Source organism: Hyperoodon ampullatus (genome assembly GCF_949752795.1).
Source record: "Hyperoodon ampullatus genome assembly, chromosome: 15".
Lineage (NCBI taxonomy): Eukaryota > Metazoa > Chordata > Mammalia > Artiodactyla > Ziphiidae > Hyperoodon > Hyperoodon ampullatus.
The window spans coordinates 35,938,318-35,958,382 of NC_136928.1; the positions used below are offsets into that span (position 1 = coordinate 35,938,318).

Sequence of the window (20,065 nt, forward strand, 5' to 3'; positions counted from 1 at the left end):
ACACGGGTTCGTGCTTCAGTCTGGGAGGATCCCACATGCCGCAGAGCGGCTGGGCCCGTGAGCCATGGCCACTGAGCCTGCACATCCAGAGCCTGTGCTCCGCAGTGGGAGGGGCTGCAGCGGTGAGAGGCCCGCGTACCGCAAAAAAAAAAAAAAAAAATCAAATGCAAAGAGAATTTTTACAGCAGTGAGAGAAAAGTAACTTGTCATATACAAGGGAGTATACAAGGAATAGCACATAAACTATTGGTGGATTTCTCTTCAGAAACCTTGCAGGTCAGAAGCGAGTGGGATGATATATTCCTTTTCTAAAGGAAAAGCTTCCAAACGAGAATACTTTACCTGGCAAAACTTCTTTCCTTTAAGAAAGAATGAGAGATAAAGACTTTCCCAGACAAACAAATGCTTAGGGAGTTCATCATGCTTGATCTGCCTTATAAGAAGTGCTAAAGGGAGTTCAAGTTGAAACAAACAAAAAAATGCTAGACAATAACATGAAACTGTAACTCATTGCTAAAGGAAATATAAAGAGAAACACAATACTGTAATTGTGGCACATAAATCACTTGTAACAGTAATCTTTAAAGACAAAAGTAGTAAGAATAACTATAACCACTGTAATGTGTTCATGGAAACACAATATAGAAAGAAGTAAAATCTAGCATGAGTTTGTAAATTGTGTGTGTAAGGAAAGAAGTAAAGGGTGCACTTTCTGGATATAATTGAAGTTAAGTTGTTATTAGCTTAAAACGGACTGATATAACTATAAAACCTTTGATGTGAGCCCAGTAGTAACTTTTTAAAAAAGTATAATAGATATACCAAAGATAAGGAGAAAAGAATCAAAGCATGCTATTACCAAAAAAATATATCATCAAACAATAAAGAAACGTGAGCAAAGAGGACAAGAACAAGAGAAAAAAGACAGAAAACAATTAACAAAATGGCAATAGTAAACCCTTTCCTATCAATAATCACTTTAAGTGTAAGTGGACTTAACTCAATCAAAAGACAGAGTGGCTGAATGGATAAAAATTTAGACTCAACTGGGCTTCCCTGGTGGCGCAGTGGTTGAGAGTCCGCCTGCTGATGTGGGGGACACGGGTTCGTGCCCCGGTCCGGGAAGATCCCACATGCCACGGAGCGGCTGGGCCCGTGAGCCATGGCCACTGAGCCTGCGTGTCCGGAGCCTGTGCTCCGCAACCGAAGAGGCTGCAAAAGTGAGAGGCCCACGTACTGGAAAAAAAAAAAAAAAAAAAAAGGACTCAACTACATGCTATCTACAAGAGGCTCACTTTAGATTTAAGGGCACATGTAGGCTAAAAGTGAAAGTATAGAGAAAGATATTCCATGAAAATAGTAACCAAAAGAAAGCAAGAGACACTGTATCAGACAAAATAGACTTTAAGTCAAAAATTGTCATGAGACAAAGATAATGATAAAGGGTCAATTCAACAGGAAAATATAACAATTATAAATATATATGTGCCCAACATCAAATATAAAATGTTTATTAATATGTAAAGCAAACATTGTCAGATCTGAAGAGCAAAATAGACAGCAATACAATAATAGCAGGATACTTCAATCCGTAACTCTTTATAATGTATAAATCATTCAGACAGGAAAAATCTAGAAGGAAACAGCAGAACTGAACAACACTATACACCAAATTAAAACTGAAGACATATACAGAACAATAGCAGCAGAATAATCATTCTTCTCAGGTGTACATGGACCATCATCCAGATAAATCACATGCTAGGTCACAAAACAAGTCTTAACAAATTTAAGAAGACTGGAATCATTCCAAGTATCTTTTCTGGTAACAATGTAATGAAACTAGAAATGAATACAAGAAAGGAAATGGGATAACTAATGGAATTTTAAAAAATACACTCTTAAACAACCTAAACAACTTATTGGGTCAAAGAAGAAATCAAAAGTAAAGTAGAAAATATCTTGAAACAAACGAAAATGAAAACATACCAAAACTTATAGGAAGCAGCATAAACAGTAGCAAGAGCAAAGTTTATAAACAATAAACATTTTATTTAAAAAAATTACAAATGAACAACATAACTTTACACTTCAAGGAACTAGAAAAGAACAAACTAACCCCAAAGCTGGCAGAAGGCAGGAAATAATCAAGATTAGAGTAGAAATAAGTTAAATAGAAAATAGAAAAACTATTTTTAAAAATCATTGAAACTAAGAACTGGTTTTTGGAAGAGATAGAGTCAACAAACCCTTAGCTAGACTAACTAAGAAATAAAGAGGGAAGACTTAAATAAATAAAATCAGAAATAAAGGTGGAGATATTGCAACTGATCCCACCAAAACAAAAGTGATCATAATGGACTATTATGAACTATTATATACCAATAAGTTGAAAAACCTAGAAAAATGGCAAAATTCCTAGAAACCCATAATTTACCAAGAATGAATCAAGAAGAAATAACCTGAGCAGATCAATAACAAATAAGGAAATTCAAGGGGTAATCAAAAAAATTCCATCACAGAAAAGCCCAGGACCAGATGGATTCACAGGTGAATTCTAGCAAACATTTAAAGAAGAATTAATAAGATTCCTCCTCAAACTTTTCCCAAAAATTGAAGAAGAGGGAAAACTTCCAAACTTATTCTTTGAGGCCAACATCACCCTGATACCAAAGCCAGACAAAGACACCAGAAGAAAAGAAAACCACAGGCCAACATCCCTGATGAACAGTGATGCAAAAATTCCCAACAAAGGACTAGCAAACTGAATTCAACAGCACATTAAAAGAATCACACACTTGATCAAGTACGATTTATCCCTAAAATCCAAGGATGGTTCAACATACAAAAATCATAGAATGTAATACACATTAACAGAACAAAGGATAATATTCACATGATCATCTCAATAGATGCAGGAAAACATTTGACAAAATTCAACACCCTTTCATGATTTAAAAACAAACATAAAAAACCTCTCAACAAATCAGGTGCAGAAAGAACTTACCTGTTAAAGACCTTAACTTACCTTACAATAAAGACCATTTATGAAAAGGCCACACTTAACATCATACTCAGCAATGAAAGGCTGAAACCTTTCCCTTTAATTTCTGGAACAGGCAAGAATGCTCACTCTCACCTCCCTATTCAACACAGTACTGGAAGTCCTAGCTAGAACAATTAGAAACAAAAAATAAATAAAGCCATCCAAATTGGAAAGAAAGAAGTAAAATTATTTTTGTTTGCAGATGATATGTTCTTATATGTAGAAAACCCTAAAGACTCCATAAAAAAACTTTTAGAACTAAACAAAACCCCAAAGGCATTTTTTACAGGAATAGAAAAGGCAATCCTAAAATTCATTTAGAACCACAAAAGACGCCAAATAGCCAAAGCAATTTTAAGCAAGAAGAATAACATTGGAGGTAGCACATTCCCTGATTTCAAAACATACTACAAATCTATAATACTCAAAACAGTATAGTACTGGCATAAAAAGAGACATATAGACCAGTGAAACAGAATAGAGAGCACAGAAATAAACCCATACATACAGGATCAACTGATCTTCAAAAAGGGTGCCAAGAATACACAATGGGAAAAAGATAAGTTTCTTCCATACTTGTAGGAAAACTAGATGTCCACATGGAAACCAATGAAACTGAACACTCATCTCACTCCATATTAAAAAATATCCATTCAAAATGTATTACACACCTAAACTTAAAACCAGAAACAATAAACTCTTAGAATAAAACAGGGGGAAAGCTAAGCATTGAACTAGGCAATTTCTTGGATATGACACTAAAACACAGACAACCAAAGCAAAAATAGATAAGTGGGATTAGATCAAACTAAAAATCTTCTACACAGCAAAAGAAACCATCAACAAAATGAAAAGGCAATATTGGGAGAAAGTATTTGCAGAGCATATATCTGATATGGGATAAATACCTAAAATATATAAAGAAATCATATAACCCAGTAAAAAAGAAAATCCAATTTAAAAATGGGCAGAGGACCTGAATAGACCTTTTTACAAAGAAGACATACAAATGGCCAACACGTACATGAAAAAGTGCTCAAAATCACCAATCAGGAAAATGCAAATCAAAACCATGAGATATCACTTCATATCTCTTAGGATGGCTATTATCAAAAATAAAAACAACAACAGGTGTTGGCAAGGATGTGGACAAAAGGGAACCCTTATATACTGTTGGTGGGAATGTAAATTGGTGCAGCCACTATGGAAAACAATATGGGGGTTTCTGAAAAAATTAAAAATAGAATTACCATTTTATCCAGCAATTCCATTTCTGGTTTTATATATCTAAAGGAACTGAAATATGGTTCTTAAAGAAATATCTACAATCCCACATTTATCACAGTGTTAGTCACATTTGGGTTGGAAACAACCCAAATGTTCATCAGTGAACAAATGGATAAAGAAAATATTCTATATACATATAATGGAATATTATCCAGCCCTTAAAAAGAAGGAAATTCTGCCATTTGTTACAATATAGATGGACCTGAAGGACAGTTATGCTAAATAAAATAAGTCAAAACATAGAAGCAGAAAGCGAAATGATGATGGCCAGGGGCTGGGGAGAGGGGGAAGTGGGAAAGTGTTGGCCAAAGGATACAAAATTTCACTTATGCAAAATAAGTTCTGGAGATCTGCTGTACAATACAGGGGCTATGATGAACAATACTGTATTATATACTTAAAATGTTGCTAAGAGGGTAGATCTTAGGTTAAGTGCTCTTACACAAAGGAAAAAAGAAAAAAATACAAGGGAGGGTGGATGGGAGGAAACTCTTGGAGGTGATGGATAAGTTTATGGCAATAATAGTGATGATGGTTTCACAGGTGTACATGTATCTCCAAATACATCAAGTTGAATACATTAAATATCTATAGCTTTTTGTATCACTGTGGTTAATACAGTTTCCTTCGTGGTATTTAAGAAAAGTAATTGAAGAACTTGAGTTATTTTGAAATGACCAAGAATTGGTTGCTGAATTTTGTCATTTTGACAGTGCACTGGGCTAGTAGATCACAGCTTTACATGCTTTATAAGCCCAATGATGCTAAAGTCTAAAACAGTAGTGAAAGATAAGGACTAAAAGGTAGGTAATGGGTCAGATTGTGGATGGGCTGTGGTGCAAGGCTAAAGAGTTTATATTTATTTCAGTAAGTAGTTACATGGCTTTTAAGGTTATAGGCAGGAGAGTAATATTATCAAAAGCATGGCATAAGAATATCAATCTACTGGCCTCATCCCAAGTTGATTGAAATGAGAAATAACAGAAGGAAATACTAAATAGCAAGCTCATTATGATACTTTGGGAGTACAGTAAGCCTGAGGGAAAATATTGATAGGAACAGAAAAGGATAATTTTTGAGATTAATAAAAGATTTAATATGACTTGTAAGCATCTTTCATCCAGCATTCAACAAATATTTATTGAGTGCCTCCTATGTACCAGAAACTATGTTATAGAGTGAAAACAGAGGTAAAAGACAATCTCTGCATATAATGTGTTCACAGTTGATAACTATGGTAGAATGCTTTTGATACATTCTCCAAACTGACATTAAAGTGACTTTAAACTATTTAGACCTTTTATAATCTACACATATCACCCCTATCCAACCTTATTTTCTACTACTGCATGTTTTTTAACTACCTCTACTTCCTTGTCACCCAAAACATATTAATACCTAAATGATCCTTTCTACCCAATTCTTCTAAAAATATTCATTTTGAAAACGATTAATCTCTTCCTACTGACAAATTCTAATGATTTTTTCCAGAACTCTTCCGCACAACTGCTGATAACATTCTATATTATTGACTACTCCTTCCTTGAAATAACCTTATTTTGCCTTCATTGTACTCTAGCAACTAATCCTCTTTTGCCCAATATAGATCTTAGCTCTAATAACTGTTTTAGAATAGTATTCAGATAAGTTTAAAATATTTTTTTAAGCAACCAATTCTAATATAAGTGGCTAAATAACACATCAGGGTCTCCCTTTGTGTTTTACTATGTGTGAACTTCCACACTTAAGTACCAAAGGATTAATACAGTAAGAACAAATTAATGAATATGGGTTGTATTAGTTAGGATTCTCCAGAGAAATAAAACCAATAGGGTGTGTGTGTGTGTGTGTGTGTGTGTGTGTGTCTATTATAAGGAATTGGCTCACGTGATTATGGAGGCTGACAAGTTCCAAGACCTACGATCTGCAAGCTGGAAACCCAGCAGATCTAATAGTTTAGTTCCAACCTGAAGGCCAACAGGCTCAAATCCAGGTTTCAGTTCAAGTCCAAAGGCAGGAGAAAACCAATGTCCCAGGTCAAAGGCAGACAAAGCAGGAGCTCCCCCCTATTCAGGGAAGGGCCAGCCTTCTCTTCTGTTCAAGCCTTCAATTGATTGGACGAATCTCATCCACATTAGGAAGGGCAATCTACTTTACTCAGTCTATCAATTTAAATGTTAAATTCATCCAAAAGTATTTTCATAGAAACACCCAGAATGATGTTTGACCAAATACATGGGTACCCTACGGCTCAGTCACATTGACACAGAAACAATTATCCACATGGATCCTGCTTAGCCAAGTTTAATTACCTAGTAGAAAACCCATTATAAAGGTGGTATTTTCTAACACAAAATAAGAATAGGCAGGAATTCTACAGAGAGGAGGCTGATGAGGAAGCTATACAAACTAAATTAATAGACAGAAAAGCAAAAATGAACAAAAAAACTTAACAAATGACCAAGTTGGCTAAGTTGAGAACTTTACTGAAATTTGCAATTTGAAAGAAAAAGTGGAAGTAGCCAAAAGAGGAGAAAAAAGTACAATAAAGGAGAAAAAAGACAGAAACTTTTAATGGTTCTTCCCTTCTGTCTTTATAGAAATCATAAATGAATCATATAATCTGAGGAGAAGTTTTATTTTTAAAATTTTCTATCTAAAACAAAACCAGAAACAAAAATTAAAATGAAATTAAACATTAATATCCAAGGAGGTTCTTGTTCAATATGGCAGTTAGGGGACTTGCCTGGTGGTGGAGTGGTTTAGAATCCACCTACCAATGCAGGGGACATGGGTTCGATCCCTGGCCTGGGGAAGATCTCACATGCCATGGAGCAACTAAGTCCCTGCGCCACAACTACTGAGCCTGCGCTCTAGAGCCCGCGAGCCACAACTACTGAGCCTGCACGCCACAACTACTGAAGCCCGCGCACCCTAGAGCCCATGCACCACAACTACTGAAGCCCACATGCTCTGTGGCCCACGTGCCACAACTACTGAGCCCACATACTGCAACTACTGAAGCCCATGTGCCTAGAGCCTGTGCTCTGCAACAAAAGAAGCCACTGCAATGAGAAGCCCATGCATCGCAACGAAGAGTAGCCCCCACTTGGCACAACTAGAGAAAGTCCGCACACAGCAACAAAGACCCAATGCAGCCAAAAAAAAAAAAAAAAGGTGGCAATTAGGAGGGTCTTGAGCTCACCTCATCCCACGGACACACTGAATCTATAGCTATATAGGGAACAATTTTCTCTGGAAAAAGAAAACCCCAGAAACTAGCTAAGCGACTCCTATACATCAGGCAAATGAGGAAAAAAACCAACATCGAAATGGGTAGGAGAGACTGAGACATAATCTTGCCACAAACTCACCCCACATGGCAACCCACAATTGGAACTCTCAAATTGGAACTTCCCTCTGAGAGACAAAGGGTTTGAACCCCATGTCTAGTTCCCCAACTTTTCAGATCTGTAACTTTGAGCTGAGCCCCCAAACATCTAGCTTTGAAAGCCAATGGGGCTTGAATCCACAAGACTGACAAGGCTCTAACAAACTGGAAACAGTTTTTAAAGTGCTCATAGACTCACCTGAGTATGTCCCAGGGCCCAGGGCAGAGGCTCCAACTGAAAAAACACCCAGTCTTTCTGTGAAAGAGGCCCATTTACTTGTCTTAAATCTTCAGCCTAAGGAACAGACATCTAATTTAATACCCATACAGGTGCCTACTGAACTACTTGCCAAAGATGCAGGCTAGTGCTCTCCCTCTGCTTTGCTCCAGGTCACTGGTATCTCCTGGAAAGGAACTGAGCACTCGGTGGCTGTTTTCACAGAAATAAAACAAACTATCCTAAAATTGTATGGAGGGCTTCCCTGGTGGTGCAGTGGTTGGGGGTCCGCCTGCCAGTGCAGGGGACACGGGTTCATGCCCTGGACCGGGAGGATCCCACGTGCTGTGGAGCAGCTGGGCCCATGGGCCATGGCCGCTGGGCCTACGCGTCCAGAGCCTGTGCTCCACAACGGGAGAGGCCACAGCAGTGAGAGGCCCGCGTACCACACAAAAAAATAAATAAATAAAATTGTATGGAACTACAAAAGACCCCAAATAGGCAAAACAATCTTGAGAAAGAAGAAAAAACCTGGAGGCATCATGCTTCCTGATTTCAAACTATATTACAAGTTATAGTAATCAAAACAGTATGGTATTGGCATAAAAACAGACACGTAGATCAATGGAGAACAGAGAGCTCAGAAATAAACCCACAAGTATATGGTCAATTAATTTACAAGAAAAGAGCCAAGAATATATGTGGGGAAAGAACAGTGTCTTCAATGAATGGTGTTGGGAAAACTGGACAGTCACATGTAGAAGAATGAAAATGGACCACTATCCTACACCATACACAAACGTTAACTCAAAATTCATTAAAGACTTGAATATAAGACCTGAAACCATAAAACCCCTAGAAGAAAACATAGACAGTAACTGCCTTGACATCAATCTTGGTGATGATTTTTGGATTTGACAACAAAAGCAAAGGAAACAAAAACAAAAATAAACAAGTGAGTCTACATAAAATTTTTACAAAGCTTCTGCACAGCAAAGGAAGCCATCAACAAAATGAAAAGGCAACCTACAGACTGGGAGAAAATATTTGCATATCACATATTTGATAAGTGATTAATATCCAAAATATATAAAAACTCACATAACTTAACAGAAAAAAAAATCTGATTTTAAAATGGGCAGAGAACCTGAATAGACATTTTTCCGAAGAAGACATACAGATGGCCAATAGGTACATGATAAGGTGCTCAATGTCACTAATCATCTGGGAAATGCAAATTAAAACCACAATGAGATATCACTTCACACCTGTCAGAATGTCTATCATCAAAAAGACAAGAAATAACAAGTGCTGGTCAGGATGTGGAGAAAAAGGAACCTTCATGCACTGTTGGTGTAAATGTAAATTGGTACAGCCACTATGGAAAACAGTATGGAGGTTCCTCAAAAAATTAAAAATAGAACTACCAGATGATCCAGCAATTCCACTTCTGGGTACTTATCAGAAGAAAACAAAAACACTACCTCAAAAAGATATCTGTACCCCCATGTTTGTTGCAACATTATTTACAGTAGCCAACATATGGAACCAACCTAAGTGTCCATTAGTGGATGAATGGATAAAAAAACGTGATACACACACACACACACACACACACACACAATGGAATATTATCAGCCATAATAATGAAGGAAATTCTGCCATTTGTGCCAACATGAATGGACCTTGAGGGCATTATCCTAAGTGAAAGAAGCTAGACTGAGAAAGACAACTGTATGATCTCACTTATATGCAGAATATAAAAAAAAACCCAAACACCCAAACTCATAGATACAGAGAACAGATTGGTGGTTTGCTAGAGGTGGGGATTGAGGGGTAGGCTAAGTAGGTAAAAGGGGGCAAAAGATACAGACTTCCACTTAAAAAATAAATCATGGGCATGTAATGTACAGCAAAGTGACTACAGTCAATAATACTGTACTGTATATTTGAAAGTTGTTGAGAGCAGATATTAAAAGTTCTCATCCCAAGAAAAAAAGTGTAACTATGTGTGGTAATAAAGTTAACTAGACATACTTTGGTGATAATTTTGCAATATATAAACATCTAATCATTATGTTGTACATCTGAATCTAATATAATATGTCAATTACATAATTTTAATATATTATTTAAATTTTAAAAATAAAAGTTTAAACTTTTATTAAACACACATAAAATTATCCTGTCAAACTATCATAAAAATTTCTAACTGCTTTTTCTCATATTTTTCTATTTTTCATCACAAATAATAAACAGTTCACAGACCAGTAGCAAACAGTTTGCAGATCAATTATTGGTCTTCATCCCACACTCTGAGTAACACTGGTCTAAGAGTAACTCCTTATTAAATTTAGTGAGAAACTCATGTAATAAATTTGTGATGAAACAGCAACAACACTGGATGTGTTCAAGTCAAAAAGACCTAATGGGTATGTACTTAAGACATTTAAGACACTGGATAATGATCACAAATAATTCTTTTTTTTTTTTTTAAAGCATTACAGTGGTCAGCCTGACACTGACAATTTTCTTGGTCAAATACTGAAAGAAATTATCCAATAATTTACTATCCTTCCTATAAAACTAATGAGACTATGACACAACCAGCAAGGATTTTCTGGAAAGCAATTCTCATTGTATTGATTTAATTTATTTCTATCACATTCCACATAATGTTACAGATATAATCTACATACCTCAATTTTTAAAGGCTTTGATTGTGTCCTATATTCCAAAACAAGCTAGAAAATGTTTTAATCTTAAACACCTCTCTACCACTATTAGGGGCCATTATGAATAAGAATGTCCATGGTAAAACAAACAATCACTGATCATTTACAATGTGCCAGGCATTCTGCTAAGTACTTTAGGTACTATGCTAAAGCTAGCTATCCTCCATGTAAAGAATAACTATCACTTAGTTTATTTACTTAGGTAGAAATAAATTTTAAAATGATGTGGAAAGGGGAAAATCGATAGAAATGAATGTAAGGGTTAAAAAATAGGAGTTACATTACCATAGTTTGGAAAAAGGCTATCTAGACTAGAGATCTGCAAAGTACAGCCCATGGACCAAGTCTGACTGCCACCTGTTTTTTTAGAGCCCACAAGCTAGAATGGTTTCACATTTTTAAATGCTTTGGAAAAAATCAAAAGAAGAACAATATTTTGTGACACACAGAAGTTCAGTTTCAATGTCTATAAATAAAGTTTTATTGGAACACAGCCATGCTTATTCTTTTACATCGGTTATAGCTGTTTTCATGCTACAATAGCAAAATTGAGTAGCACTTCGTATGGCTGCTTAGCACACTGCAAACTGCAGTGACACAGTTATAAATCTACAGCCTTTCAAGTGCCACATCACAATTTTTAACTTTATTTTTATTACCAGTGCCTGCTCACCATATCAAAACCAGAAAAGAAGATTAGACTGCAAATGTCACACTTTTAAGGCACAGTGGAGAGTGGATTGTTCTGTTATCAAATTAGATGGCAAAGCACCATGTTTATTATGCAATGACACTATAGCTGTGCTCAATTGAATCCAATATACATGAATATTACCAATCAAAGGACTCATCACAATATCCCCTGCCACAGGAAAACAATGGTCAGAAAAAAATAGAAAATTTAAAATGGTGTGCCTCATCATAGGAAAGTTTCTTCACAAAAATAAAAAATGAACATGAGGCTCCGATCAAGTAAGTTTCTGAATGGCTCATTTGTTGGCTAATCAAAGAAAGCCATTTACTGATGGTTAGCTAATTAAGTCATATTTGATTGCAGAAACTGAAGTGTGTCAAGACAAAATAATCTCTGTCTGAGATTATCAGCCATTCAGTGAGTACAGTTACTCAAAAAATTGAGGACATTGGGAGCAATCTGAATAGCTGATGAAAAAACAAGGCAAAAAAAAACAACACATATACACACAAGGAAAATGATTTCAAGTAGTTTTCTTTGGTCAAAAGATGTTGTGGATACCGCTCAACTGCTGTTTTTTATTTGAGGAGTCAATGCCAAGTTTGGAGTAACTGAAGAATTAACCTCTATGAACAGTCTGTGTGAAACAATTCCAGGCAAGAATATCTTCAAAGTTGAGAAAACACTAGTTCAGTACAACCTATAGTGGAATCTGCTAAGATGTGTTACAACCGATGATGCCAATATATGTGGAGGAGAAAAAGACAAATTTACAAAGCGTGTTTTAAATGTTATGGTTATTCATGGTATTTATTATTCAATCAGCAGGTACCCTGCAGAAAATATTTGAATTAATCATGTGCTACTGAACCAACAGTGTCAAAGGTGAATTTCTCTCACTCCTGTGGGTTTAACTATCCTCAGCTTTGTGAATTTTTGTCAAAAATGGAAGCTGAATATCTTGACTTGCCCTACCATGCAGTTCAAAAACTTTGCAGTGACAAAATTTTATTGTGACTTTTTTAGGTACTGAGACTAAAATTTTTCTAAATGAGAAGCACTACTAACCACTATTATCAAACTGAATGGCTTAGGAAATGAGCTTTTGTTGCAAACTTGATAATGTTTCTTAATGAATTTAACCTAAAATTATAAGGCAAACAGTTGTTAATATGTGAACGTTTTTACTGAAGCAAAGCCAATACAATGCTAATTAATGCTGTTTGAATCATAAATAATATCATGTTGTGTTATCAAGAGTTAAAACAAAAAATAATATCTATATTCCCACACAAATCTGAAATAGATATACTTTCTAATTTCAAATTAAACTCCAGAGAGGGTAAACAACTGTCCCAGGTTTAGCACTTGAAGTCCCAAATCCTGGGTAACCGCTCAGTCCCAGGAAACTAGAACAACTGGTCTCCCTAATTCCAGCAGAGATTTTTGGACCCGAATGCAAATGCAAAGGAAATTTCCATATTTCAAAATCCATCAACTGCAACTGAAGAGCTTCTACCTAACTTGCAACTGGAAGTGATTAATCTGCAATATAATAACATGCTAAAAGTCAAACATCAAAAGAAGAATCTAATAAAATAAGAAGAATTCTATAAAATAAGATGCTGCTCATGGATTGATATCAGTGTGTGGTACTAATCTGTTTGAAAGGGCATATTCAGAGGTGAAATACATGAAATCTCATCATAGATCAGCATTAACAGATGAATATTTGCAGTTGAGTTTGATGAGAGAGAACACTAACTTTGAACCCCAATCAAATGCAATGCTATCCCCCATTCCAATTAGATGTGTGCCACAAAAACACCTGTAATCAGTTATTATTATTATAGTTTGAATTTCACCAAGACAAACATTTCAGAATCTCTCTCTCTTGCTATATACGTACTTATATAATACCTTCAATTTTGCCTATTGGCCTGCAAAGCCTAAAATATTTACCTGGCCCTTTACATTATGTAGGCCCCTCATCTAGACTAAGATGAATATAGTTAAGGGATGGGGACTGTCACAGTTGACAAGAAACTGAATGAAGCAGTAACTGTCTTTTATGAGAAAAATAAACAGAAAGTGGTATGTGTTTAAAAGACTATAACATACTAGAGTCAGACGCAATCACTTCATTACACCAATCTCTTTAGATGTCCATCTAGAATCTAGATCATAGATCTTAACACTTCTGCTATGGAAGTTAATTTTCCTTTATATGAAAAATTGGCATGGATTCAAGGATGATTGACGGTGACTAACATGGTGAAACAGTGTTTATTTTTAAACATTTTGAAAAGTATAGTTGTTTAGCGCAAAGTGTCAAGATTACAGGGAAAGCAATTACTATTTAATTACACAAAGTACACTGGGCTGTTTTATGGTCTATGGAAAACTTTTAAAAACATAAATTAAAGCAGGTTATTTTGTTTTGTTTTAGTTTTGTTTAGTCATAAGAATGATGTATGACTATTAGGAAGACAAAATGTTATACCAGTTTCTGAGAGAGATGGTTAATTTTATACTCCTAGAGAGCTTCCAAAAGAGAATAACCATCTTACTGTAGGCTTTAAACTTTTATCTACCTAACGGCAAGAGCCAATCCATTATTTTAAAAAAATCAAATGTCCCATGAAAGCATTACAATCCAGATTTCATAAGATGGCTCCATACCATATTAGAAATGTTATGAAAATTTTAAACTATATAGCTAATATCCCAGTCAATAGAAAAATACCATAAAATAGCAACTAATTTAGAGTTAATGACAGACAAGTAACATGTATTTTTATAAAAATATCATCATCATCATGGCATTTCATGGTGCTAGGACTACAAGGAAGAATAAGATTCTGCTGATAAGCTTAAGAAAATTTATAATCTACTTGGTAAGCTAGACTAAATAAATAAAGGAAATAAATAATAATATAAGTGAACATATAGCCTAGTGCCAAATGAGTATATGCATGTGTGCACTAAGTGCTGTAAGAAAAGAGAAACAAAATTGGGACTTATTAATACAACCAATTATATACACAATTACTTGTTTCAAGGATGAAAATATGTAAATTAATGTCTACCTTCTATTCATCAATAATGAGAAACTAGACTGTGGCAGTAATGTCACTTCTTTTTCCTCAGCCTAATATTTAAATTTAAGTAAAGATGATTCTTTTAAAAGCATCATTTTGATGTACTAAGCCAGAGTCAGCAGGTCTCATATCACTGCTATGAGAGCAAATAACCCACTAATCAAATATAGTATTCTTTCCCATTGAGAAAAAAAAAAGCCCTCATAAAACTTAACACAGCTCCCCAGGTAACCACCACTAATTACCAGAATTGGCACTTAGATGAAACTTACTTACCATGCAAGTTTTAAGGCATCTCTTTAAGAACAGAAGGAACAATAAAGGCATAGTCTACTCATTTGATTTCAGTACATTAGCCATAACATGTATGTATGAGAATAACTGGTATTTTCATACTATTTTCAAGCTTGGTTATTGCTTTCTCTAGAGTTTTAAGTATTTTATTTATGATTATTTTTAAGTATTTCTCTTTTTAGTGAGGATATTAAAAGGTTCTATTAACAATTTTTATTAAAGCCCTTTATTAGATTTTAAGATAATGAATGTTGTGATCTTTTATTTTAGAAGGAGAAATGAGAAAAGATGGCATAGGACAGGTAAAACTCTTTCTCTTACTGTTTATTAGACATCTAAATTCCAAAAGAAAAGCATACTGTGATTATTCTGAACTCAGGAAAAGCTGCCTACTGGAATACATTAGCTGGAAACAGCTTTCTAGAAAACTATTCAGCTTTTCAGTATTTCAAAGTTATAATTATTATTAAAATAGTTATTTTTGAAAAACAAAATTATGCATAATGAACTATGCACAAAAGAAATTATATATCTGGAATGTGCCTCAGAATAATCCAGTGGGGAGAAAGCAAGAGGGATAAGATGAATTAAAGTTGCCATGAGTTGATGATTGATGAAGGTGGGTGATGGGTCATATAGTAGTTTATATATACCATTCTCTCTACTTTGCTGTATATTTGAAATTATCCAAAGTTAAACATAAAAATAAAAGGTTTATAACAATAAAGAAGTTATCCAATTCATTTTTATCCCATTTATGTGTAATTTTTGTAAGTAATGCATGTGGGGTCCCTCTCCATCTTCTGTTGCTGACATCACATCTAAGTTCATTTTGAGAGAAGAAATCAATGCCCTGCTATACCAATTCCAAAAAGGTTTTGTATAAGTCAGAGGAAGCCTCATAATTTTATTAAAAGCCCACAGTGGGGACTTCCCTGGTGACACAGTGGTCAAGAATCCACCTGCCAATGCAGGGGACAGGGGTTCGATCCCTGGTCTGGAAAGATCCCACATGCCATGGAGCAACTAAGCTGGTGTGTCACAACTAACTGAGCCTGCACTCTAGAGCCTGTGAGCCACAACTACTGAGCCCACATGCCACAACTACTGAAGCCCATGTACTTAGAGCCCATGATCCGCAACAAGAGAAGCCACCGCAATGAGAAGCCCACGCACCGCAACTAAGAGTAGCCCCCACTCGCTGCAACTACAGAAACCCTGCAAGCAGAAATGAAGACCCAATGCAGCCAAAAATAAATAAATCTATTAAAAAAGTTACATTAAAAAAAAAGGCCACAGTGGATTATCACAGTAACTGATTCATTATGAGACTGGAGTTTGAATGATAGTTCCACAATTATGAGAATTATAACTTTGGAAAAATAATTTCATATCTGTAAGTCTCAACTACTTCATCTGTAAAACAGAGATAACTCCACATACCCCACAAAATTTTTGTGAAGCTCTATTGTGACTATGTATGTAGTAGGATTTTGTTAATTATATGGAACTATACTAATGATAGTAATTATTAACATCATTGCTTGAATCTACTTCTTTATGGATGTATCTATATTGAAAATATAATAATTGCTTAGAGGGAACTGCCATATTACAGTTGAATGTGCACGCACAATAATCTGCATTTAATTTGCTAAAGCTTAAACAAATTTAACCATAAATTGTGTGTATATATATATATATATATATATATATATATATATATTTATTTATTTATTTTATTTATTTAATTTTTTTTTTGTGGTACACGGGCCTCTCACTGTTGTGGTCTCTCCCATTACGGAGCACAGGCTCCAGATGTGCAGGCTCAGTGGCCATGGCTCACGGGCCCAGCCGCTCTGTGGCATGTGGGATCTTCCCGGACTGGGGCATGAACCCATGTCCCCTGCATCAGTGGGCGGACTCTCAACCACTGCGCCACCAGGGAAGCCCCAAATTTTATATATTTTTAAATAGCTTATTTTTTAGAACACTAATGGTTAAGGAAAAAAAGAAACTGCAACCTATCAAAACTTTACAGACACATCCACATGGATGTACGTGAGATTCAATCAAGAAATTGACTTCCCAAGAATCTTTCTGGAAAGGTCATTAAACAGAATAAGAGAAACATCACTTTGAGCTCTACCTACCACGAGTCCCTCCCATCAGGAAACGTACACAAGCCTCTTAGATAGCCTCATCCACCAGAGGGCAGACAGCAGAAGCAAGAAGAACTACAATCCTGCAGCCTGTGGAATAAAACCCACATTCACAGAATGATAGACAAGATGAAAAGGCAGAGGGCTATGTACCAGATGAAGGAACAAGATAAAACCCCAGAAAAACAACTAAATGAAGTGGAGATAGGCAACCTTCCAAAAAAGAATTCAGAATAGTGATAGTGAAGATGATCCAGGACCTCAGAAAAAGAATGGAGGCAAAGATCAAGAAGATGCAAGAAATGTTTAACAAAGACCTAGAAGAATTAAAGAACAAACAAACAGAGATGAACAATACAATAACTGAAATGAAAACTACACTAGAAGGAATCAATAGCAGAATAACTGAGGCAGAAGAACGGAGAAGTGACCTGGAAGACAGGATGGTGGAATTCACTGCTGCGGAACAGAATAAAGAAAAAAGAATGAAAAGAAATGAAGACAGCCTAAGAGACCTCTGGGACAACATTAAACACAACAACATTCGCATTATAGGGGCCCCAGAAGGAGAAGAGAGAGAGAGAAAGGACCTGAGAAAATATTTGAAGAGGTTATATTCGAAAACTTCCCTAACATGGGCAAGGAAATAGCTACCCAAGTCCAGGAAGTGCAGCTAGTCCCATACACGATAAACCCAAGGACAAACACACCAAGACACAGTGTAGTCAAATTGGCAAAAATTAAAGACAATGAAAAATTATTGAAAGCAGCAAGGGAAAACGACAAATAACATACAAGGGAACTCCCATAAAATTAACAGCTGATTTCTCAGCAGAAACTCTACAAGCCAGAAGGGAGGGCATGATATACTTAAAGTGATGAAAGGGAAGAACCTACAACCAAGATTACTCTACCATCCAGGATCTCATTCAGATTTGAAAAAGAAATCAAAAGCTTTACAGACAAGCAAAAGCTAAGAGAATTCAGCACCACCAAAACAGCTCTACAACACATGCTAAAGGAACTTCTCTAAGTGGGAAACACAAGAGAAGAAAAGGACCTATAAAAACAAACCCAGAACAATTAAGAAAATGGTCACAGGAACATACGTATCGTTAATTACCTTAAACGTGAAAGGATTAAATGCTCCAACCAAAAGACACAGGCTTGCTGAATGGATACAAAAACAAGACCCATATATATGCTGTCTACAAGAAACCCACTTCAGACCTAGGGACACATACAGACTGAAAGTGAAGGGATGGAAAAAGATATTCCATGCAAATGGAAATCAAAAGAAAGCTGGAGTAGCAACACTCATATCAGATAAAATAGACTTTAAAATAAAGAATGTTACAAGAGACAAGGAAGGACACTACATAATGATCAAGGGATCGATCCAAGAAGAAGATATAACTATTATAAATATATATTCACCCAACATAGGAGCACCTCAATACATAAGGCAACCACTAACAGCTATAAAAGAGGAAATCAACAGTAACACAATAATAGTGGGGGACTTTAACACCTCACTTACACCAATGGACAGATCATCCAAATTGAAAATAAATAAGGAACCACAAGCTTTAAATGACACAATAGACCAGATAGATTTAATTGATATTTATAGGACATTCCCTCCAAAAACAGCAGAATACACTTTCTTCTCAAGTGTGCATGGAATATTCTCCAGGATAGATCACATCTTAGGTCACAAATCAAGCCTTAGTAAATTTAAGAAAATTGAAATCATATAAAGCATCTTTTCTGACCACAATGCTATGAGATTAGAAATGAATTACAAGGAAAAAAACGTAAAAAACACAAACACATGGAGGCTAAACAATACGTTACTAAATAACCAAGAGATCACTGAAGAAATCAAAGAGGAAATCAAAAAATACCTAGAGACAAATGACAATGCAAACACGACAATCTGAAACCTATGGGATGCAGCAAAAGCAGTTCTAAGAGGGAAGTTTATAGCTATACAAGCCTACCTCAAGAAACAAGAAAAATCTCAAATAAACAATCTAAGCTTACACCTAAAGGAACTAGAGAAAGAACAAACAAAACCCAAAGTTAGCAGAAGGAAAGAAATCATAAAGATCAGAGCAGAAACAAATGAAATAGAAACAGAGAAAACAATAGCAAAGATCAATAAAAGTAAAAGCTGGTTCTTTGAGAAGATAAACAAAATTGATAAACCATTAGCCAGACTCATCAAGAAAAAGAGGGAGAACACTCAAGTCAATAAAATTAGAAATGAAAAAGGAGAAGCTACAATAGACACAGCAGAAATACAAAGCATCCTAAGAGACTACTACAAGCAACTCTATGCCAATAAAATGGACAACCTGGAAGAAATGGACAAATTCTTAGAAAGGTATAACCTTCCAAGACTGAAGCAGGAAGTAACAGAAAATATGAACAGACCAATCACAAGTAATTATATTGAAACTGTGATAAAAAATCTTCCAACAAACAAAAGTCCAGGACCAGATGGCTTTACAAGTGAATTCTATTAAACATTTAGAGAAGAGCCAACACCCATCCTTTTCAAACTCTTCCAAAAAATTGCAGAGGAAGGAACACTCCCAAACTCATTCTATGAGGCCACCATCACCCTGATACCAAAACCAGACAAAGATGCAACAAAAAAAGAAAATTACAGACCAATATCACTCATGAATATAGATGCAAAAATCCTCAACAAAATACTAGCAAACACAATCCAACAACACATTAAAATGATCATACACCATGATCAAGTGGGATTTATCCCAGGGATGCAAGAATTCTTTAATATATGCAAATCAATGTGATACACCATATTAACAAATTGAAGAATAAAAACCATATGATTATCTCAGTAGATGCAGAAAAAGCTTCTGACAAAATTCAATACCAATTTATGATAAAAACTCTCCAGAAAGTGGGCATAGAGGGAACCTACCTCAACATAATAAAGGCCATATATGACAAAAGCACAGCAAACGTCATTCTCAATGGTGAAAAACTGAAAGCATTTCCTCTAAGATCAGGAAGAAGACAAGGATGTCCACTCTCACCACTATTAGTCAACGTATTTTGGAAGTCCTATCCATGGTAATCAGAGAAGAATAAGAAATAAAA

General features: G+C 35.5%; 1 protein-coding gene across 1 annotated transcript in view; it reads left to right on the plus strand.

Moving 5' to 3' along the window:
- Positions 1-15,037, plus strand: part of WDPCP (WD repeat containing planar cell polarity effector) — a gene marked incomplete at both ends in the record, with an annotated part of 270,224 nt that extends 255,187 nt beyond the window's left edge. The window contains one exon of the mRNA XM_079720396.1: positions 15,036-15,037. Coding sequence (XP_079576522.1) covers positions 15,036-15,037 — 2 coding nt within the window. The remainder of the gene's footprint in view (positions 1-15,035) is intronic.
- Positions 15,038-20,065: the final 5,028 nt, after the last annotated feature.